This window comes from Dasypus novemcinctus, chromosome 5, assembly GCF_030445035.2.
Source record: "Dasypus novemcinctus isolate mDasNov1 chromosome 5, mDasNov1.1.hap2, whole genome shotgun sequence".
Classification (NCBI taxonomy): Eukaryota; Metazoa; Chordata; class Mammalia; order Cingulata; family Dasypodidae; genus Dasypus; species Dasypus novemcinctus.
Window position 1 is genome coordinate 144,000,844 of NC_080677.1, and position 25,401 is coordinate 144,026,244.

The following is a 25,401-nucleotide window of genomic DNA, read 5'->3' on the forward strand; positions in this document are numbered from 1 at the left end:
AGATATAATATTTCTTCATTTTACCCTTTTAGAAATTCCTCTCTTAAGAAGGGCTGTTCAGTAACTAATAAAATAAAGACTTTATGGAAATAAATACATTTAAATCTGTTCACTTGGACAGCTTTGTTGCTAGCTCTCAGTGTACATCACTTTTCATTGAGATGATAAAAAAATAATTGTCAGGTTATTAAGGCAGACTGAAAACTTCTTAACTGTGAGAATTACTTAAATACATCTCTTTCAGACTTAAGACAGGCATAAATGTATCTTGATAAGATTCTGTGTGTTGCCAGAAACCATTATTGAGTGGCAGTGTAGAATGAATGGGAGAATGCTAAATATATAGTTTATTTTTGGAAAAGATGGTGCAAATAATGATCTGTGCATTTTGTTCCTGCAACACACCAGTGCAAGACTGACAGCCTGGTCCACATTGAACTCAGGTGAAACTATCACTTGATTAGCCTATCAATTGCTTCTCCTACCTCTCACACTCAGTGATGGCCTGAAATTTTTGCTTTGCATTTTGAGCTGCAGTGTTCTAAAGCTTGGTAATAGAGGAGATTAACACTTCATTTAACTGGCATCTTTGGGGAGTGAGATGTTCCACTTAAATGGTTTTTCCAATAATCCCTCAAGAACTAAAACTTAAAAAAAAAAAGACTATTTCTGATGAAACGCTTTCTGAAAAAATGTTAAGTAGTGTATGCTGCTTAACTAGCGGACACTTTACCTAAAATAACCTTTTCTTGATTGAGTTCATTATGGGCATACTTTTATTGTTTGCTTTGTGTGGTATATGTTCGTAGAGGGAGATATGGTTGCTTTCTGGAATCTCATACGTATTGTATTGCTCATCATACTAAATGACCATAAGATAATATGTCATTTGTATACCCAAAGGGTTTTTTTTTTTGGTGTGTGTGTGTGCTGGTATCTTAATATTCTCTTTTAATCTCTGCTTCCTCCTATTTAGTTCTTCTATAAATATATATATATATGTTTTAAGATTTATTTATTCCTCTTCCCAACTTTGTTTGCACTTGGTGTCTGCTCTCTGTGTCTGTTTATTGTGTGCTCTCTGTCTGCTCGTCTTCTTTTTAGGAGGCACCAGAAACCGAACTCAGGACCTCCCATGTGGGAGCGAGGCACCCAATCACTCAAGCCACATCTGCTCCCTGCTTGTTGTATCTCTCATAGTGTCTCCTCCTTTGCATCAACTCACCACTCTGGCCTGTCTCGTCAGCTTGCTGTCTTCCCCATCTTCTTAGGAGGCACTGGGAACTGAACCTGGAACCTCTCATGCAGGCAGGCGCCCTACTGCTTTAGCCACATTGGCTTCCTGCTTCTAATACATTGATACCTGATTTAATAATAAAATTTAACCCTGAATAAAAGTCTGAGGGCCGTTTCTATAAAGAAAGTATGAGTGCATGGACTTTATGTTGAGTACATATCTGTGAAGGTAGATAATAAATCAAGAGAATATGTAATCAAGTGCTGTGTTACATAGTTCATACACAAAATTAGCTGTTTCTATAATGTTTTTGTTTTTGTTTTTTTAAGGAGATACCAGGGATTGAACCCATGACCTTGTACATGGGAAGCAGGCACCCAACCACTGAACTATATCCACTCGCCTCAATGGTTTTTGCCACCACTTACATAACAGTCGAGATGATAGTCGTTAGTTCTGCGTAGGAAATAATTTAGGAGGGCTCTTATAGTGTCTTTGAGCAGCATGCTGTTCGTGGACCTAACTTAAAACCTAGTTTTTTAGGCATTCAAAATAGTAAGTAGAAACATTATAATAAAAATAGCTTAATTTGGTTAACAACAAAAGTAATTTTCAAAATGTTGTCTAATTTGAGAAAGAAGGCGTCATAACTTAAATGTGCCATACTTTGCTCCTAAGGTTTCTGATATGGTATTGCTTGGTGTATTCTATTTTTTCAAGTAACAATTGCTGTGGGGAAAATTAGAAGAAAGTCAGGCATTGCATTTTTTACAAAAGTAGATCTTTCATAAGAAGCAGTTTTTTAAAGATATATTACATCTTTTATGCAACTTTAAGTTTTGAAGGGAAAGATCTATTCTTGACAAACATTAAAAGTTATGACTTGCAATTTCAAAAGAAGGTGGATCAAAAATTTAATTTCTACCAACTCATGATGAAATGCACAGTCAATAAGGGACAAGGAAAATTAGGCATGTGTTATTCCAAAAACTAGTGGAGAGAGCTATGAAGCAAGGTAAATTGAGCAGTGCCCATCAGATATATTGTTACCATCTTTGATGAATATGGCACAAGTTTTTATGGTAGAGTAGTGGAGTCAACATCCTGATTAAAGTGGGGTTAAAAGAGGAGATGGAGACAGCGAGGATATACAACTTTTTCAAGGAGTTTGGCTGCAAAGGAGCTCAAAGAAAGTGCAATACTAGTTGAAGGAAGTTGGGTCAAGAGGGTTTTAAAATTTTTTTTAAAGTTGGAGAAATAACAGCATGCTTGTATTTTAATAGGAATTATTCAGTAGAGAGACATTTAATAATGGTGGGGAAGAGGAGAGAATTATTGCTGGAGTCATGTCCTTTAGTCAGAGGAAGTGGGATTTAGTACGGAGTTAGAGGGATTGGTTGTAACCACAGATAGCACATCTCAAGCAGCAGACAAGAAGGCCGCATATATTCATGCAGATGCTTTTGCATTTAGGTAAATGTGCATCTCTGCTTTTTGTGATGTTTTTATTTTTGTTTTCCTGGAAGTTGGTTGTGTGTGGAAGTTCTCTGATGTAGAAGGTCAAAAGTGAGGAGCAGGGAGTGGGGTGGAATTGCAGGAGACAGGATGTGTGTGTAATAGCCCTCTAGGAGAAGGAGGAAAGTAAAAGGAATTGGTAATATGATTATGAGGTGGCATTAAGGGACAGCTCTGGTATGTGGTCATGAATTTAAAATGGAACCAGTCAGCATGGTTGTGTGTTTTTCTTCAGCTATGTTCAGCTGTCCAAGTGCAAGCATGATGTCAGCAGATAGCTGGATATAATTAAGTTATGGTTTTGCCAAGTGAATATAAAGCAAGAAAGAGACCTGAGGGAATTAAGGAATTGTGAGGGTAAAATTGCAGTTATTGTCCATGGAAGTTAAGCTGACCTTAGAATTTAATTTGGATGTGGGTTGGCCTGTGAAATTTTTGCTCAGAAAACAGTGATATCATTACTGCATTTCCTTTCCTATAGTATTTTTGGACTCCATGGGGTCCTTGAGTGATGCAGGAAGGACAGAGGCACTCTAATTTGACACATCTTTGGAGGGTGTGTTTTCTTTAATGAGTTACCCATTATAATATTTGAACTTTAGCTTAAAGAAGCAATGTTCCCATTGCAGCATTTTACAGTTATCAATCCTTCTCTCTATTACTGGAACAGCATATATCTGATTATATGGTTAGGTGGTTATTTTGTGCCAGTGCAACTATGGTTCCCCAGGAATATTTTTTCTTGAAGGTTTCATCTAATGATCTGACCTTCTGTTAGGTTCTTGGCCTACTGAGGCATACATCACCCCTCTGTGAGTCCTGAAAGGTTTTCACATGATATAGGCTCTTTCATTATTCTGTGTAATGATTATCACTTGGGACCTCTCATTTGTCCATCTTCAGCAGATGAAAAATATATTTAAAATACATGCATTCCACATGTTCTAAGAAAAATAAAAGAAGGAAGTGCAAGTTGTTAGAGGGCTGTGATAATGAATTCTGTACTTTTCAAAACTGAAATTTGCTGTAACTCTCTCTCTCCCTTCTTAAGTGTGGAACCCACTGATGTTTACCTAGAGCCAAAGGATTATTTTAAGCCCCCTTCAATAAGTAGTAGAGTCAAGGATAGCCTAATTAAAAAAACAGTTGTCCCAAAACATAGTTATTATACTAAATTAGCATCCATTTGTGTGTCAGTGGGAGGTTATTCTGTGGCTTATTTTATTTACCTGTATGTTATATTATATATAGTATATATTGTTTTTTAAAAGTATATTCATAGGCTTGATACAGAGTCTCATGTAATTCTGGGGCTATAATGGCTCTTAGGTACATGTAGTCCAGTGTTAGCTAAGTGGAGTCAGCCCATTCTCAAGTTTAAGAAACACTTAAATGTCAACCTCCTTATTTTACAAAAGAAGAAAAAAGATGACTTTCCCAAGGTGACAGTGACCTTTCTTTCTCTTTGTATGCTAAGAGTAAAAATCTGAATAGTTCTTACGTATTTCTGACTTCAATTATTCTAATGAAAGAAACTTGTCTGCATCACATTACTTAAAAGCTGATGAAAAATATTTTCTTTCAGAAGATTCCGTAGATCCTTTGAATTTTTAAAAATTCTTTACTTTCCAAGTATCACCTAACAGTGATACTGATACTGGCCATTATTAATTGATAAGCATGTAACAGGGAAAGTCTTTGACCCAGAAAATAAGTGAATGGAAAATTAGGTTCTTAAAACCTGAGAGAGATCATTCCTTACCAAACTTAATACATTCCTCTTGTATTACTTTAAAATCATTAATTTAATTATAAGTATTCTAAATTCATTTATGGTTGATTATCATTTGCTTACTAAGAATGAGAAAGAATGACCGTATTTCCCAGAAAGCACATCACAGTCTTGATCTTTGATATTGCGAAATTGAAGGTATTGTATAGATTTATTTTTTTTTTTTAGGAGGTATGGGGGATTGAACACCCACACCTCGTACATGAGCAGCAGGTGCTCAAACACTGACCTATACCTGCTCCTTAAACATATTATTTTGAAGTTCTCTTAAAAACACTAGGAGTTTTTATCTGTGTGCCATTAATACATATGGGTATTTTAAAAGCTTATCAGTAACTTTGGTCTGATTTCTATCAGGAGCACATTTTTAGGCATTAGAATTATATTGTATACCCTAATGCTGTACCATATTTCATTGAAAACACCTTATATTGACTGTCTTCTCAATGTGAGCATCACAATGGCAAAGATTTTATCCCCTTCTCTTATTGCATACTTATATACAGTAACCACTTAGCACATAGTAAAGCGAATGATTCCATAGACCAATAATTTAGATTGGAAATCTCTCAGTCCTGAAGAGGGAGTTTTAGCGAGTAGTGTATCTAAGGGAGACTACTGAGTGAGTGCTACAAGTTTTGTGATGTTAACTTTTTTCAGAGAAGACATGCATTTTGAATATGGAAAGAATCGTGTATGATACAAGTTTGACTTTTTCCTTTAATTATTTTTATTCTACAGTCCACTTTTTTGGGAGTTAGCCATCAAAGAATATTCAGAAATGTGTTTCACTTAGGCTGAGTTTTCCATCCAGTTAGACATCTGAGTTCTTAAAATACAAGCTTATGTGGTTCTTTAAAGCACATGTAATAGGGAGGAAAGCTAAAGAAAATGCCACTTTCCAAGAACCTGGAATACCAGTTAATTTAGGCTACCTGGCTATTTTGAGTGAAGATTTGTTTCACCTGTTAAAAGTTTAACTAGAAAAAAACAAAAATAGCTTGAAAAACTATGGTTGGAAAGGGATGTGGTGATATAATTACTTTGTACATAAAGCAGTTAGGAGAACTTGTGTTGTGTGTTGTTCATATATGCAACTGTATTAGAGATTCTGGTTTGGCTTGTGTGAATATACTTTGGTTACCAACTCTAGATAATGATCTATTTTTAGTGTCAGGGTCAATGTAGTGTCAGGACCATATAGCATTTAGGTGTTTTACTTGTTCTTTTAAAAAAAATATCTATTTGCATCATTGTCTTTTTGGTGCGTCACTTTGCCACATGGGAACCTGCACCTCTCTATACATGTCTGCAACGCCTGTTTTCTTTTTTTAAAAGGAGGTCCTGGAATTGAACTGGGTCCTCCATATCGTAACTGGGAGCTCAGTTGCTTGAGCCACAGCTGCTGCCCTATTTGTACTTTTATATTAGTATTATAACATCCTTGAATAATTGGGCAACCAAAGTAGTAAAGTAGCAATGGTATGTTCATAGACACTCTTCTTAAAAATAAGTTTTTGTGTAACTTGAAAAGATAAAGCCTGTGTTTTAAGGAAAGGAATACTCCATTCCATCATGTCATTTTCTACTTAAAAAATGCCTGTCCTTCTGTGAACAAACTGGTCTGTTCTTCAAATTAAAAAAAATATATATCTTATAGGAAGCTATAGAAAGAAGTGGAAGCTCCATAGTCAGTTTTTGATGTGGTGCCAGAAAAGCACACTGCATCAGCATTTCATGGTCCAGCATTTTCCACATCATATATTTTTTTTCTTAGCCGTGAAATTTCAGCAGATTGTTATGCAAAACAGTTTCGTGTCTCTGTGTGACTGGGAAGACAGCTGTTACTCCTAATGAGGAGTGCTAGCATTATAGTATTTCTGTTGATTGAGACCCACGGAGGGAGCAGAATGTTCCAGATCAGGCAGTGGTGTGTGGTGAGAAGGTGCCATGCTGTCAGCTGGAAGTATATGCTCGGCTGCTCTCTACGACAAGATAAATGAGTTCTGCTGGAGTTTGGCAGAGTCTGAAGCTTTTCCAATGAGCAGTAGTAGCATACCAAATTCCCTGTGGGACCCATGATCTACGGGTACCTTTACAACTACTGCCTCTTTGCCAATTTTTTTTTTCTTTTGATGTCCTACAATACCTGTCAAGATAGTGATTTATTAAAAACCTAATGTCTTTTAGCATTTCATTAACATAGGGTTAGACGATCTATTGTTGACACTTTTCCCCCATTAATTTAGCAGAATGTTAACTGAAATTTAACCTGGCTAAAACCCCCTGAAGATTATAGTCCAAAGAGAAGTCAATAGGCATTTTAAACTTTAACTTTTCAAAGTTTTACCCGTAGTTGAAGTGCTTTAAACTTTATAACCTTTGTATTTTTTTAACATATTTTTAAAATTAAAGTTAATAAATCACACAGAATGTTACATTAAAAAAGGTTCCCATATAACCTACTCCCCACCCCTGACCCCCATCATTTTTGTAAATTGTATTTTTTTATATAGATACATCACAAAAAATGTTACATTAAAAATACCTAAGAGGTTCCAGTATAACCCCGCCACCCCCACTCTACTCCTCCCACACCACCAACCTCCCCCATCATTGTGGCACACTCATCGCACTCAGCAAACACATTTTGGAGCACTGCTGCACCACATGGATAATAGTTTACCCTGTATAACCTTTGTATATAAGTAATTGCAACCCTTAATCTTCTATTTTTTAAAAATAAAGAATACAGATTAGTCATTGGATTGATTTTATAGATTTACCCTCTGTCAATCCATTTCTCCATTTATTGTGTATGGTCTTCTCCAATTATTCAAAAAGGAAGTAGGGTCATATCTTCTTTTACGGAGCTATTTCCACCTGAGCTACTTTGCCATCCAGGGGACATTTGGCAATGCTTGTAGATATTTTTGGTTGAGTGTATTTTGGTTGTAGATATATTTTGGCAGAGGTTGGGGTTGAGGGGCATTTAATGAGTAGAGGCCAGGGACGCTGCTAAACATCATTTAGTGCACAGGACAGTCCCCCACAAGAAAGAATTATCTAGCCCAAAATGTCAGTAGTGCCATGGTTGAGAAATCCTGCATTAGTAAAAATACTCAGTAAATATTTGATAATAGGTAATAGTTGGTAGAACAGTTTTAAATTTAAAGTATAGATTTGCCCTGGATTTCCTGAACTTGGATAGTTTATTCCATATTTTAGACTCTAGGTAAAATAAAAGTGGTTTTGAAACTATTGTGAGAAATGAGGGGTATACAAAATCATATATGATTTATTTGTAGTTAATTTTTTATGCCTCATAAATAATGTGGCTCTTAAAGTATTCTCGAAGACTGTTATTTAGGGCCAAAAGTTGTCTGATGAATAGGTGAGATTATTTCCTTAACCCTTTCATAAACACTCTTTTCTTACCTTCTTCTGATTCTGGTAGATCCAAAGTAAAGACTAGTTCTGTGATTCTGTCTTACTTTGCTAGGAGCTGTAGGCATAGAGGTTCTCAGCATAACCACAGTAAGAACAAGAATCTTTTAATTGTAGCTAACCTAAGACAGGCTAACATTGCCAGAGCATGGATTTCCACCATGACTCTAATAATTTGTGTAGTGCTTAACAATTTACTATATATTTTTACATAGTCATATTTCTTTATCTTAAAAATGATCATTTGAAAACTTTGATAGAATTCCTATCACAATAAGGCTAGATATATATTTTTGAAATATCAGAAGTTATAATTTGGCTATCAAAGTAAGCAAGTAACATGTGTTTGAACTGGTCATTCTGTTATAATGATTATAATCTATCCTCATCCTTGAAGGAGGATATTAATTTTTTTACCTATTCCCACAGTTCTGAGATCAGGGAGAGTATAGAGAAACAAAGGCTTCTGACCTTGGATGATATTGTTCTCATTCATTCCAGTAGCTTCAGTTGCAGGTGACTACTTACAGGTGACATTCAGATTTAAATCTCTAGCTCAGGTCAGACGGTAACTGACTGTCTTCTTGAAATCATCTTCACTTAGTTGTCTCACAGCCCCCTCACTTACAAGGTATCCAACACTAAACTCATGATCTATTCCCCAATCCCAGCTGGTCTTCTTCCATTGTTCCCTGTGCCAGTGTATGGCCACACTGTTCATCCTGTCCCAAGGCCCAGAAACCTAACTAGGGCTCATTGATACCTTGTTCTTCAGCTCCCATATGTAGACCATCTTTTATCAACTGTAGCCAGATTGGTGTTACCCTTCCTTTTTAAAACATTTCAGGGATTTTCTGTTACTCCTGGAATATGGACTAAAATTGTTATCATAGCTTATATGGTCCTTACGGTTTTATGCCTTCTAATGATCCAGCCTCATTTTGTAATTTATTCTAATTTCTTAGCCCTATTGACCTTTTTTCAGTTCTTCAGGTTTCCACATTCCCTCATGACACAGGGCCTTTTTTAAAATATGTTATTTCATGTGTTTTTCAGTCACTTTTTAATTCATTCCCTTAGAGATTCCAAGAGTAATTTGAGGAGCTAGAAGGAATAGCTTGGTCATACAGACCTTAGACCCTAATGCCTTTTTTTCATGCCAGTTCCTCTGCCCTGAAAACTCCATTACCACCCTACCCTATCACATACTTAAATCCTTACTCCATCTTCTGATCACGTCCATTACTTCCTTAAGAAGCCTTCTCTGACTTCCCCTCCCCCATGCTGTGAACTTTTATTGCATCATTTGCCTTTCCCTTACAGTACTTATCAGAATTTGAGTTCTTCCATTATTTGTGTGATTTGTTCGTTTATGTCTGCCTACCCTCTTCCATAGTCTTAAATTTTGTTAGGTTGTGACTGTTATTTTTATTTTTCCTTTTTACCCTTGTGTCTCTGTATTACCTTGAAAAGAGTAGACACTAACCAAATATTTGTTGTAGGAATGAATATTTTACAAATCAGATTATTTACATCTTGACAAGAGCCAGTCAGGCTAGAAAACTAAACTGATGAGCTCAGATGTTTGTATATTTTTAAAAAATATGTCTCAGCATACCGCCAGAGGGTTTAGACTTAGAAATGGAAAATTAAAATAATTTTACCTTTAGATAAATACATTTAAAATGTATTTTTAAATCTTAGATTTTTATTACATGTACAAAGTTCTCTATAAGTATCATCATAGGTCATAATTTTTTTACATTTTATATTTTTCCCTCCACAGTAGCCATGTGTTGTTCCTTTAATTTTTTGACTTTATTTTGTATGTTTAAACAATTAAAAACTAAAAAGAAAGCCCAGTTGAATAAAAACATACATTTCTCAATTAAATGTATTGGGTATGGGTACATATATTTTTTTTTGAATCATACAATATGTTACACAATATATTTGGTTCATGGTAATGCAGTCATACAGTATTTGTCCTTTTGTGTCTAGCTTGCTTCACTCAATGTAATGTCCTCCAGGTTCATCCATGTTGTCCTATGCTTTATGACTTCATTTCTTCTTAGAGCGGCATAATATTCCATTGCGTGAATACACCACAGTTTGTTTATCCATTAATCTCTTGCTGGACACCTGGGTTGTTTCTAACTTTTGGCAATCATGAATAATGCCGCTGTGAACATCAAGTGTGCATATGTCTGTTCATGTCACTGCTCTCAGTTCTTCTGGATATATACCCAGTAGTCGTATTATAGGGTCATGTGGCAAGTCTATATACAACTTCTTTAGGAACTGCCAAACAGTCTTCCACAGTGGCTGTACCATTCTGCATTCCTACCAACACTGATTAAATGTTCCTGTTTCTCCATATCCTCTCCAACACTTGTAGTTCTCTGTTTTTTTAATAGTGGTCATTCCTGATAGGTGTGAAATGATATCTCTTTGTAGTTTTGATTTGCATTTTCCTAATCATTAGGGATGTTGAGCATTTTTTCATGTGTTTTTTTTTTTTGCCATTTGTATTTCTTCTTTGGGCAAATTTCTATTCAAGTCTTTTGCCCATTTTTTAATTGGGTTGTTTGTCTTTATATTGTTGAGTTGTAACGTCTCTTTATATATCCTAGATATTAAATGCTTATCAGATATGTGGTTTCCAAATATTTTCTCCCATTGCCTTTTCACCCTTTTGACGAAGTCCTGTAAGGTACAAAAGTGTTTAATATTGAGGAGATCCCATTTATCTATTTTTTCTTTTGTTGCTCATGCTTTGGGTGAAAGGTCCAAAAAACCATCACCTATGGAAGGTCTTTAAGATGTTTCCTTACATTTTCTTGTAGTAGTTTTATGGTCTTGGCTTTTATTATGTAGGACTTTGATCTATTTTGAGTTGATTCTTTTATTGGGAAGGAGATAGGGTTCCTCTTTCATTCTTTTGGTTATAGATATCCAGTTGTCCCAGCACCATTTGTTGAAGATACTGTTTTGTCCCATTAACATTAACTTAGTAGGTTTGTCAAAAAAACAGTTGACTGTATAGGTGAGGGTTTATTTCTGGATTCTCAATTCTATTCCACTTATCTATGTGTCATGCTCTTTGGACCACTGTTGCTTTGTAATATATTTCAGGGTCAGGCAGTGAAATTCCTCCCACATTGCTGTTCTTTTTCAGAGTGCTTATGGCTATTCGGGTGTACTTTCCCTTCCGTATGAATTTGATAATTGCCTTTCTAATTCTGTAAAGTAAGCTGTTGGGATTGATTGGTATTGCATTGAATCTTTAAATCAGTTTGGGTAAGATTGACATCTTCACAATATTCTTCCAATCCATGAACACAGAATGTCTTTCCATTTGTTTAGGTCTCTTAAAATTTCTTTTAGCATTGTTTTGTAGTTTTCTGCATATAGGTCCTGTACTTTTTTAGCTAAATTAATTCTTAGGTATTTTAGTCTTTTTTTTTTTTTTTTTTTTTTGCTACTAAAAATGGATTTTCCCCCTGGTTTCCTCCTCAGATATTTCAGTACTAGTGTACAAAGGCATTACTAAATTTTGCAAATTGACCTTGTATCCTGCCACTTTGCTGAACTCACTTAGTAGCTCAAGTAGCCTTGTTGTGGATACTTCAGGATTTTCTAAGTACCATATTGTTCTTTAAACAAGCCTAGCATACTTCAGTGCCTTTGCTCTTGCTGTTCCTGAGTACCCATTTGTTCCATGGCTCTCTTGCTTACTTTATTCAAGTCTCTGTTCAGTTGTCACATTGTCAGAGAGGCTTACCCTGCCCACCCTATATAAAACAGTGTCCCTCTCTGACCACTGTTTCCAGCCCCCCAACATCTCTGATCCTGTCCCTCTCCTTATCCTACCTTGTTTTTCTGCACATTCTGCACAGCACTTATCGCCATATGCTAGATTATATATACTTAATTTTTATCCTCACTAGAATATAAATTCTTATAAGAATAGGGTGTTTGTTTTATATCCTACTGTATCCCAGTACCTAGAATATAGTAGGCATTCCAATATTTGTCCCCCTCATCCCCTCAAAAAAATGAACCTTACATAGCAATACTCCGATTTAATTTAACTTTGCTGTTACCATATTCCCAGAGTTTGTATCCATTTCTTAATAGGCTTGAGGGTTTTTAATCCTTTTTATTTTGTTATATTTAATGATTTTTTAATTGAACTTCTCAATGCCTATGATATTCTTTTCTGCTTGGCCATTTATTTTCACAGAATCTATGCATCATTTCTTCCAAGCCTTCTCTTTTCAGATAAGGAAACTGAGCCTCAGATAATTGAGAGGACTTGCCCAGAATCATGCTGCTAGTTATTGTCAAGGCAAGGATTAGAATCAGCCTGCTCACTGCCCTCTGGATATCCCATGCTGTCTTTTATGTATCTTCAAAAAGATACATAAAATATCCCTGTATTTTATGTATCTTCACTTTGAAATTTACTTTGAATTTCCACTCACCATTTCAAGTTCCATTAAGGAAAGTCCCCATTTTTTAAACTTCTTGTCCCTCATAGTAAGTACCACATAAGTGACTATTAAATATGTAGATGTTCATTAACTACTGTCAAGTTTGTGATCTGATTGAAGACATAGGAATTGAGCAAAGTGGGAACAAGGCCATTCTGCCCTTTAAATTTTTAAAAAATTTTGAATTAAAAAAATGTTAAGCAGTTTTATTGAGATGTATTCACATACTATACATTTCATCTAAAATATACAGTGACTTTTAGTATGATCACAGAGTTGTGCATTCATCACCTCAATCAATTTTAGAACATTTTTATTTCTCCAAGAAGGAAAATTCCATACCCTTTTGCAGTCACCTCTCAATCCCTCTGTCTTTCCATTCTGACATTTTTAAAGTCGTAGGAAATAGCAAATGAGCTTATATTAAATTTGTAATTCATTGGTTGAAATGACATAATATGCCTTTTTCAGTCTTATGAAAAATTTTGGCCAAGTCCTGAAGTATAACTTGATTTGCCCTGCTGATTTACAAAATGAAACCGTAATCCACTCAGAGAAATATATATTTGGTCACTAAGTAAAATCATTTTATGAAATTGATATGAAAACAAAATATGCATGTTACTTCATTGTATTTTCATTTAAAGCTGTTCTAATGTAAATATAACTTTCTTTTTTCTGTAGGAAGTAGGTCTGTTCTTAATACTTTTTTTTAATTAGAGAAGTTTTTTGTTTACAGAACAATCATGCATAAAATACAGGATATGCATATCTCAATCCATTGTCTACATTGGTGTGAAACATTTGTTAATTTTGATTATAGCACTTTTTGATAATTATATTATTTTTTAAACAGTTTTTAAAACTTTATTCCCACATGGGAGGTCCTGGGTATGGTTCCTGGTGCCTCCTAAAGAAGACAAATAAACGTGAAGACAACAAGAAGAAAAAAAAGAATAGACAGTAGCAAAAACAAGAAGCAAGACAATGAACAAAAACAATGAGCGGACAATGATCAAAAATAAAATGAGCACAGAGCAGTTGAGTGCCCACCTCTCACATGGGAGGTCCCAGGTTTGGTTCCAGGTGCTTTCAAAATTACAGACAATGAGCAAAAACACTGGCAGACAACAAGCACAAACAACAAGCAAACAGATGAGGGAGCCATCTCAGGGGCAGGGGAAAAAACCAACAACTTTATTTTGCCTAAGTGTAGCTTCATATGGTAGTTGGATACTTTCCAACTAATCTAAAAGTATGTATAATTTTATAGTACAAGGACTACTTTTACTTGTTTTACTTTTACAGATAATAGCTACTTTTTGATGTATTTAAAAATTGTATGTAGGGGGAAGCAGACTTGGTCCAGCAGTTAGGGCGTCCATCTACCAAATGGGAGGTCTGCAGTTCAAACCCTGGGCCTCCTTAACCTGTGTGGAGCTGGCCCATGCGCAGTGCTGATGTGCTCAAGGAATGCCATGCCACACAGGGGTGTCCCTCATGTGGGGGAGCCCCACGTGCAAGAAGTGCGCCCCGTAAGGAGAGCTGCCCAGCGTGAAAGAAAGTGCACCCTGCCCAAGAATGGTGCCACACACACGGAGAGCTGACATAACAAGACGACTCAACAGAAAGAAACACGGATTCCCGTGCCACTGACAATAACAAAAGCAGACAAAGAAGAACGCGCAGCAAATAGACACAGAACAGACAAACTGGGGGGGGGGGGGGGCGCGGGGGCAGGGAGAAGGGGAGAGGAAAAAAAGCTGTATGTAGGCATTGCTGCTCTAATGTGATTAAATGATTGCTGGAAAACCCTGAATTCTGCAAATATGTGTATTAAAATTTTTAAGCCTTCTGGTGAAAATAGGATTAAGTATAAGTAGTTAGGGAGGCTGTAGCCCAGAACCTGGGGGGGTGGGGTTGAGTTGGGGCCAGACAGTGCATAGGCCAAGCTGTAGCCAGCCTTTTGTGGTCATGTCTGATGTGGTCCTTGGACCACTTGGACCACTCCAGTGCAGAGATGCTGAGCCTGTATTACCCCTTGGACCTGAGAGAGAAGAGCCAGGGGTGAAGGGCCAGAGGCTATCCCATATTAGAACCACTGGAGACCAGACCAGGATGTGCCATTCTTTCGGTCCTGGTGGAACCTTAGAGTATGGATGGATTCCCCTGTGTCCACATTAAGCTAGAGAGGTACAGGGCAAAGTCTCAGGGCTAGCCCCATTGTGCTCCACTTCTAGGACCTGGATGTAGCAGCGATAGCAGGTACATTTCATAGGTGTAGGGCTTGTAGGGGGCCAGATGAGAATATCTTCAGTTGGAGGAAACAGCGGCAAGGAGAGAGGTATATCTCTACAATTGGTGGAGGGTAGAGGAAGAGGTGGTGCTTGAAATCCCAGCCCTGCAAGACTTAAGAATTATACCTCAGAATTGAGAGTAGCCCCGGGGTCCATTCTCTTTATTCTTTGCTTGGCCTCTGCAGTCTCCTTCCCAGACTCAGAATGAGGGGCTGCCTTGCTTATTAGAGCTCAAGATACCACTTGGCAACCTGCTTCCCTATAGGGTATTTCTGTCAGAAAGTCCTTTCTTGAACTGAGAAGAAAGCTGCGTCCCTGGGATATTGTTGCTGACACACTTGAGGTGGTAAAATTACAAGGTGACTATGGGTCACCTAGATAGTAGCAATGTGGCTTTAGCTCTGTGGTATTCAGGTTATAGTATGAGTTCTAAGATAGCCTGATAGTCATATAATGGACACCCAGTCCTGCTGCAGGATGGTAAAGGAACTGGAAACAAAATTGGAAGTTAGCTGCTTTAAAGTGTTTTACTTTACTTGATAGTGTAAAACATTAATGTGCAAGGGGAACTCAAATTTGAACTGTGTGACTCCCACATTAAATTAATTTCATTCGTTAATAGATAATTTTAGGCCAGAGTTAGCAATGAAGATTTACCAAAGTTGCCATGTCCATAGTTTTTTAGAGGGATATATGCCAGCTAAGGGCCTTAACCTCTGAAATTTTAAACCATGGCCAGAAAAACTGGGCTTGCAACTCTGTACAGAGGCTCAAAATATTTCTCTATTTAAACCATCCTGTAAGAGTACAAGCATGTAAATCTCCACGTTTCAAAGCAATATCATGTCATTTTCTTATCTTCATAAATCATTCATTTAAATAGGCCAAAACTTGGTTTCCATATATTTGATTTACTAATATCTACTCTAACTGGGGTCATGTACAGTAAATGCTTGAAATTTAGTAATCTAATTAAAAATAGTTGTTCCTGTTGCTTAAACTGTACTGTGAGAATTTGATTTCATTTTTTATTCAGACTACTGATTGAGATTAGCACTATCTAGTCACGTTGGCCCAATTTCTTCCTAATTTAATTGGACACCAAATTAAATTCTACTTAAGCTAAGCTCTACTGAATTAATACAAATTTTTTAAAAAAATTTAATATCAAGCATAACAAGTGTACTAGATAAAACAGGACAGGACACTAGAATCAAGGAATTTTAAGAATGTTTCTGGGAGTAATGTAGCTCAAGTGGTTGAGCACCTGCTTCCCATGTGTGGTTCCAGGTTTGATACCCAGAACCTCCTAAACACAACAACAAAGAACCCAACCCTCATTGGGGAATGGATGTAGCTCAGTGGTTGAGCACCTTCTTCCCATATGTAAGGTCCTGGGTTCACTCCCTGGTACCTCCTAAAAAAAAAAAATGCTTCTGTGACAAAACATAAAAATGATACAAAATTGAGGTCTCTATTATGAAAATTTGTAATAATATAATGGTAACAGTTTAACATAGTAACAATTTTAAACCTGCCTTTGAAATAGTCTTTGCCCATAGCACATTTATCTGTACTGTGAATTAGCCCATACACAACTGGTATGGATTCTACTAGGTGTGGCAAGATGTCATTATTAAGACATTTACTAAAAATGACACCTAGTAAGTGGCTATGTGGTAACTTTCTGTTAAAGCTTGTTGAATGAATGAATGAACAAAATGAGAATTCTTCTGCATCACTAAACAACATGCTGAAATAAAAAATACCTCCTGTTCCTTTAAGTACTTATTCATGACAGCATTATATTTTAAAGGATATGTGCATAAATAAGTTAATCCTCAGTTAATTGAAAATTTAAGTTTATTATCACATTCTTTATGTTAAACATTGCCAGTTATTTCATTTAGGCTTTTCTTTTTCAAATGTCATTTTATGATTGCAGTCCTAAATCTCTTCCCTTTTTTTTTGAAGAAGACTTTTTTTTTTTTTTACAGATTTATTTATTTCTCTCCCCCCCCCCGCCCCCATTTGCTGCTGCTTGTTCTTTTTGTCCACTTCTGTTGTTGTCAGGGGCACGGGAATCTGTGTTTCTTTTTGTTGCATCATCTTGCTACGTCAGCTCTTCTTGTGTGCTGTGCCATTCCTGGGCAGGCTGCACTTTCTTTCACACTGGGTGGCACTCCTTACAGGATGAACTCCTTGCTCTTGGGGCTCCCCTATGCAGGGGACACTCCTGTGTGGCCTCCTTTCGCTCATCAGCACTGTGCGTGGGCCAGCTCCACACAAGTCAAGGAGGCCTGGGGTTTGAACCGTGGACCTCCCATGTGGTAGACGGAAGCCCTAACCATTGAGCCAAGTCCGCTTCCCCTAAATCTCTTCTAATGTAATTTTCCACCCCTAATATAGTGGGTGGTGGCTTTTCTTTGAATGGGAGGTTAGCATAGTTAATTAATTGGTACAGCCATTATCCCAGACGTTAGCAGGTAGAAACAGTACCTGTTAAGGTGTGTTTGAATGTTTGATTTTCTTCAAAAATTCCCAGTGGAATTTAAGTTATAACATTTTCCCTTGTTTATGCTTTTAATCCAATTTCACTATTAACTAGAATATTTAGTAAATTTACCACTGTATCAGACACATGTATTTATAAATTTCAAGAGCAATGTTTACAAAATATTTGAAAGAACAAAAACTTTTTTTTAACTTTTGTTATTATAGTGCTTTTGATCTTTAGCATATGATTCTTACATCTCATTGTCTTACCATCTTGAACCTATTTTGTCCCATGAACCGATTTGTCATGTTATATTTCAGAACATTTGTATTAAAAGGAAAATTATCTTTAATTATATAAACAGGTTCCAAGAATGGTTCTAATGTTAAGCGTTTCTCTAATTCTTATGTTCTGATTAAATTGAAAGTTGCAATGACTTTTAAAAAATATTGTTATCAAACACAAATGTATAGAAATTTTGGCAGGTTCTATACCTAATCCATATTTTTCTGATTACTTCTGTTTGCTTTGTTGGCTAGAGATGATAAAATAGAGTAGAATGGACTTTATTTTTCTAATCTACTGAAATTAAGTGTACTTAAATGGAAGGAGTTATTTTGTAATACGAAGAATTTTTAAAACAGGTAGGAGTAGGTGGCAGAATAAAAGACAACTGTAAACCTTCACATCTCCAACTCATTTCTACCCACTTTACCAGATTTTCTGAACACAACATTGTTGTGTTAATTATGTAATGTTGAGAGGATTTAATATACTAGAACATCTGAGATTTCTTATTCCTGTCACCTTTTACTTCTAGCACTGTCACCTCTGCTGTGTTTACTGTGGGAGACAATGTTGTTTCAGGCAGTGATGACCGTACTGTGAAAGTTTGGGATTTAAAAAATATGAGATCCCCAATTGCAACCATTCGTACAGACTCTGCCATTAACAGGTAAAATAAAGTTATAAAATATTTAACATGCATAATACTATTCCAGTTACTTGAAAGGGTGAAGTATGTTTTAATGTTTTATTTATACACATTAGTTTTAATTGATATATCCTTGGGAAAAGTGGTTTAAACTCTTGGGAAAACATATTTTCTTGGTCCTCTAATGTAAATTTAGAATTCAATACTTAAATTTATTAAGTATAAAATCAAGTTTGTAATGTGAGCTTTGTAAGACTAAGAATAAGCCGTTTATAGCTGTAGGGTTTTGTTTTACTTACTGTGAGGGAATTGATATTCTGTTTGGAGTGGGTCTGCATATGTCTTTGGGTAATGTATGTGTGTGTATATTAGGAGTATTTGTGTTTGGTTGTCTGTGTATCTTGTAATTATATGTAAGTAATTTGGTCTCTGTGTTCTATCCCACATACAGATAATACCTGCAATTTGATAATTCATTTTGCCTTGAAATATGAATAATACTAAATATTCTACTGTATCATTATCTGTATACTCAAAAACTTGTGCCGTCCCTGTTTAAATATAACCCACTTCTATCTCTTTGCAGGATTAATGTAGGTGTTGGCCAAAAAATCATTGCCCTTCCACATGACAACCGACAAGTTAGATTATTTGATATGTCAGGAGTACGATTAGCAAGGCTTCCGCGAAGCAATAGACAGGTATGTTTGTAAGGCTTAGAATATATAGTCATAAAGAAAGTTAGAGGATAACTTGGAATTTTATATTTTAGATCCTCACTGTGTAATAGAAATATAATGCAAGCCATACATGTAATTTAAAATTTTTTTTCTTTTTTTAAAAGATTTATTTTATTTATTCCCCTCCCCCCACATTGTCTGCTCTGTGTCCATTCCCACTGCTGTGTTCTCCTGTGTCCACTTGCATTCTTATCAGGTGGCACCAGGAATCTATTATCTCTTTTTGTTGCATTATCTTGCTGCGTCCACTCTGTCTGTGGCACCACTTCTGGGCAGGCTGCCTTTTCTTCACATAGGGCAGCTTTCCTTGTGGGGCACACTCCTTGTGCGAGGGGCACCCCGACATGGAGGTCACCCCTGCATGGCACAACATGGCACTCCTTGCATACAGCAGCACTGTGCATGGGCCAGTTCACCATACGGGCTAGGAGATCCTGGGTACCAAACCCTGGACCTCCTATATGGTAGGCAGAAAGAAAAGGGAGAAATTAACTTTAATATCATTTTATTATATTTAATCACATTTATCCATAATAATATCATTTCAACATGTGATCATTATAGGAAACTGTTAGAGAATTTTACATCCTTATTTTTGTATTAATTCTTTGGATTTTAAATTTTCATTGGAAATACTTAATCTATATTTACAGTTAATAATACTTAAAGTCAGAAAAGCAATGCTGCATACCCAGATTGTTCCAAACTTACTTAAAAGTATGTCAATAACTGATCAGAGTATAAGTTTTAAGTTAAAATTATTTAAAATTAAATAAAATTATATTCATTTCCTCAAATACAGTAGACAAATTTCAAGAGCTTAGTAGCACATATCCTAATGGCTGTCAAATTGCCAAGCACACCCGTGGTCATTTGTGACTGAATTTGTAGACACTGGAAATACTTTAAATGACCATTATTTATGTAATAAAGTAGGATCAGTATTAGTCATAGACTGGTGGTTGTACATGTAGCTCTTTAAGAAAGGATCTCTGCCTCCACTTCCAACCAAAAAATCATGTTTCTGTGGCAGATTGTCGCTGACAGGAGGGAATTCCATTTTAAATGCTACTTCTGTGTATGTTAAGGGGTCGTTCCTTGTTAAATTATAAATACTTAAGAATATGTGGTGTACAGGAGAGTTAGCCTTGTTACACATTAGATCAGTGTTTCTCAAAGTGGTTTGTAAATCACCTCTTTACATTACCTGAAATGCTTGATAAGAATTCTGACGGACACAAGCCAATGATTTTTTTTCTGTTTAAATGAATTTACAAATTCAAAATGAAGTTAAATGTAATCCATTAATCCTAAAAATAAATCTATTGTATGTACCACTTTGGGAGGGGAAAATACAATCACCACAGAACCCTACAATTCCAAGTTTGAATGTTTAAATATAATTAAAAATGAAATTGTCTACATGGAACCAGAACCACAAAAAAACAAGAACTCCCTATATTCATGAGGAAACTATTCTCAAAGGAATAAAGTCATACACGTTCTCATAAATTTTTATTTCACAATTCAAACTTTACACATTGTATAAATATTTAACACAGAGAGAACATTTAAAAGTTAACATGCTATTGTATTAAAGATGGCAGCTTAGACGAGAGATGAATATCCTTGACAGATAATAAAATAGGAAAAAATCCTCCTGGACATACCCATTCGTGCCTTTTTTAGATGTTGTGAACCACAGCTAGAAATCCCTAGTTTATATCATTCTGGCTTCTTTCAACCGACAAATTTTAAGCGGGGGGAGGGGAGACTATTTCTTTGAACTTTTAAGTAGGTAAAGGGTACTAATAATTTTATATTGTTTTACTCAAAAGTATGTTTCAAGGGAAGCAAGCTCTATAGAATGTTAAGAGGAATTAAAAGAAAAACAAACAAAAAAAGGTTCTATAGCCAAGTACATTTATGAAATGTAGGTTTAAAGAAAATTAAACAGGATTCCTCATAGTAGGACTCTTAGAATTTTTAATACGCTAATGTGTATTGTGACTCTCCAAAGAAGATATAGAGCATTTCAAAATATGTTTGTTCATGGAATCTTTTTTTCTGGGTGGATGGTCTCCTAAGACATGTATGTGAGCAGCTCTAGGAAATCTATATTATGCAAGTGTTGAATTGTAAAACTATAGATTTAGCTTCCAGCTTTGTTACTCTTTAGCTCTTTATTTTGACCAGCTTTCTGGAGGCTCCATGGGGTCTTTTTTCCTTATCCTATTATTAGAAGGTTGATTTCAGTGATTCTGCAGTGAACACTTTAAGATTATACTTTTTAAATAGTTTTTGTAAAGAGGCATGGTTTTACTGCCTAATTAATGAATGTATTGTTCATTTCTTTTCTCTTTTTTTAACATTATTAACACAAGTAATATGGTACTTGTTGTTAGCCTTTGTTGTCTTCCTTTCTCACAATAATTTTATATTTGCGGCCTATTACAGTTCTCTTTCCAAATATTTGAATGGTTTTGCAGAGGAAAAGTTTGTACCATTCTTTTGAGTAATTCTTTACACTAAACTTCTGTCCATTTTTCTTAATACTAATTCTTACATGTATTGTGTGATATAATATATTACAGCCATTGTATTATAGGCATTAGGTTAAATGTTTGCATCTGTAGACATATATACCTAATATGTAAAACTATAAATTTTGTCAAATATTTTGCAATAATTTTTCCCAATATTTTGACACTTAACTAGGATCCCTGAAGTTGGAAAGAATCTACTTGAAAGGCTATTTGTTTTATCCTCATTTAATTTGGTGTTAAATGTATTTTTCCTAGCTTCTTTCTTTCCTGGCTTGTTAAAATGGTATTTGAGTTCCTTGAGAGAATTTTATTATATTTACCCCCAAATATCATCTAGTTTAGATCTATTCATTTAAAATTTTCAAATTCATCATTTTTTCCCCTAACTATAGTTATTTTCTTGAAGAATTATAAATTGGTTTTGATATGTTATTAAATTTATTGTATTTTAATTCCACTTCATTCAATCACTAGTTTTTCTATCACTATATCGCCTAAAGCTCCATTGCCATTCTCATAATTTTTGGCTCACTTGGACCAATACTATTAATTTTTTTTTCTTTTAGTTTAATAGTTTTGAGTTGTATAGCTGTTGATTTGGCTGTGCATTTAAAATGTTTTATTTCAGGAATAACATACTAATTCTCGTTTGTTTGATTGTTAATATAGGGCCATAGAAGAATGGTATGCTGCTCAGCTTGGAGTGAAGACCATCCTATCTGCAATCTGTTTACTTGTGGGTTTGATAGGCAAGCCATTGGTTGGAACATCAACATCCCTGCATTGTTGCAAGAAAAATAAGATAGCTAATATTCCTGTCTGCCATGGACTTTTAACTGGTGCAGACTTTTCTGCACATTAATCTGTCATTTTTGAGAGAGTTTGACCCTGAAAAACAGGGTTTTATATATGTTCTTTTCACATTGTACCCAGATTGCATGAAATGTACAGAAAATGTATAATCATTTCTTGTTTGTTATTTCTGTCTTGTGTATGATCTTTTGTATATTGACATTTTCTGGTCAGTAGAAATGAAGTTCACTTCCCATGTAGCATATAAATGCTCATGAGTTATTCAACATTTGACACATGAACAGTAGGGCATTACATTTCTGTGAATTAAATGTGAAACCTGTGTACTTGTGAGAAATCTAGTAGTCTGTTACATTTTCTGGAATAATTATACATATCTACCTTGTATTGAAAAGATTGCAAAGTTGAGTTTGAGTTGGATACTGATCAAAGAGTTTGTTTACTTCTGTATGACGTTTTAGCATGTACTATAGTGTAATTCACCCTCAACTCTAATTTCTGTTACAGTTCTGTAAAAATAACCTAGATTTTAGAAGTTAAAATAATAACTAGAATGTTGAATTTGCAACATTCAGAAAGTTTCTTTTGAAAAGAAAATTTTCTGATCTTTTTATAGAAAATCATTTCAATCTCCTGAGGTCTCATATTAGCCAATTCTGAAGTATACTAACTCTAATCACTGAAATATATCAAAGCAAAATTTTAAGCACTTTAGTTTATAGCTATGGTTATAAACAGTTTATAGAAGTTTCAAATGACTTATCCATTGAATGTGACTTGACCTTTGTAAGAAGGACCTGCTACCTGAAAACAAAATCTTATTTATTTTCTACACCTTTGGATTGCATATTTCTAAATGGGTTCACTTCCTTGGGGGTAATTGAGAGCCAACAATGCAAATAAATGAGTACTACCTCAAAAATAAATGTATTTGGAAAACTTTGGAGTCTCACTGTTGCCTAGTTAAAGCACTTTTGATTTATAGCTGGAATATGAATTCAACTCAGAAGGCAAGAAGGACAATCGAGCCAACCGTATCCTAAAGAGAATAGGTTCATTGATTAGGCCAATAAGGTGATAACCAGAACAAATAATTCATAGCTAACAAGATTCTCCTTGTCTTTAGTAGCTGGGACACCTGTCAGTGCCAATCCTACACCTGTGTGAGCCAGCCTGTTATTCTTGCCTTCTTAGAAATTACTCTTCATTTGATATTTGTAAATTAATGTTTCTTACTGATTTATGGTTTTGATAAAGAGACATCTCGGTGTACTGCCCCTCATATATTTAAACGTGTATGTGGACACTGATAACTTGGAGGGACACAAGAAGGAAATATTTAAAACTGTCATGGTGATTCTCCCCTGCTCCCCCGTCCCCCCATGCTTTCCCATGTTTTGGAGTGACACAGAAGGGTACAGGGGCTGGTAATTGGTAAATAGCCATTTGGTAAGGTGTAGTATTAACTAGAACTTACAGGCTGTCCTTCAGTGGAGCTTATCAAGAGTGAAAAAAAAATGCCTCATTTATTAGGTTATGTAGTAGCTAATCATAGAACCTTCAATCTCAATCATTTGGAATACTGAAATGATTTACACAGGCCTGGGAAGGAAGGAGGGGCCCAGTAACTACATAATACAGAGTTGAAGTTGCTAATGGAGGGACAAATAAACGTTATAGAGAATTTTGTTTTTAAAGCTCAAAAATATGTTGCATTTTTAAAGTTTGACATTTTATATTCACCCGACCACATTGTTTTTGGGACCTGAAGTCAGACTTGCCACTATGGTGGCTTAGAATATCAGGTTTCAGCTTCTGCTATCCCACGTGTATTTTACTTGATGATGGACTATGTCATTATTCTCACGATATTTGCTATGGCCTAATTTAATCTTATAATGAAATATTGCCGAATCTCCTCTCACTCCACTGTATATCCAATGTATGAGCATCAGATGACTTCTGAATTATGAAGTGCAGAAACTATGTTTTTAGGTTGTTTTAATTTGAAAGACTAGGTATCTTAGAATCATTGTTTGGAATATGGAAAAATGTATACAAATAATATCACATAAAAATCTAAATTGCCAGATTAAAAATTTTGACATTTGTAAAAATATATACTCCTGATGGCCAATTAGTTCTCTGCAGGCTAGTACCCTTCACTGCCAATACCTTTACACCTTTTTGTCACTAACTAGAGGGACCAACCTCTGATATCAGAAATGAGTCTTCACTCATTTTCCACTGAGGATGAAAAACCCTAATGGTGCTAGAGCAGAGTTCTCAGGAGCAGGATAATATTTACTCTGTTAACTACTGTGTCATCTTTTAACTTGATTTTATTCAGTTGTTCCTTGTGGCCATAAATATTATTTTCAGCAAGTCATAAAGGAGATTGATGTTAGGGAGTTTGTTTCGGTGGTTCAAATTAAGTCATATTACCAGCCACATGTGATACCATTTGAAATAGTGTTTTGAAATGGAAATGGTATTGTCCTATTTACTGACAGGTCCAGAATTTCATTTACTAATGGAAGGAAAATATGTGGTAATGGAAAAAGTCTATTGATAAAGAATTTCATGAGATACATTGTTGGACAAAGCTACATTCTTTTACTCAACCACTGCACATCAGTTTCTGTAGAGTCAAAAGTTCTGTACATATTTTGGAATCTGAAAAATCCTATGTAAATCATTTGTTGCTTAAATCTGTGAAAACTATTTGGGAGAAAAAGTATGCATTTATAAGTGTTATGTGAAATCAGTTGTTTTTATTGTATTGATGTAATTGTTTCTAAGTGTTCAGTGTTTTCATTGCAATATGAAATTCATTAAAGCATCCATGTTCTTTTAATTACTATTTTCCATGTTTTGTTACTGGAAGTCTCTTATTTTTACTTTTTTCATATTTTGCTTTGGTGAAAGATTGTTAGTAACTACATATACATCACAATGACATAAGGATTGGGCAGATTATTATTTTGCCCATTTGAGAATTTTTATTTTGAACTAAAAAATCAATTGTATTTCCTGTCTATCTGTTATGCTAAAATTAAATGATACATAATTATGCTTCTTTATCCC

At 35.4% G+C, this 25,401-nt stretch overlaps 1 protein-coding gene across 11 annotated transcripts in view; it reads left to right on the forward strand.

Moving 5' to 3' along the window:
- WDR37 (WD repeat domain 37) overlaps nt 1-25,171 on the forward strand; it is a 127,502-nt gene extending 102,331 nt beyond the window's left edge. For all 11 annotated transcript variants that reach the window (XM_058297661.1, XM_058297655.1, XM_058297659.1 and 8 more), the window contains 3 exons: nt 18,102-18,236; nt 18,802-18,916; nt 22,171-25,171. In XM_058297661.1, the coding sequence (XP_058153644.1) occupies nt 18,102-18,236; nt 18,802-18,916; nt 22,171-22,302 (382 nt within the window). In that variant the 3' untranslated portion in view covers nt 22,303-25,171. The remainder of the gene's footprint in view (nt 1-18,101; nt 18,237-18,801; nt 18,917-22,170) is intronic.
- Nucleotides 25,172-25,401: the final 230 nt, after the last annotated feature.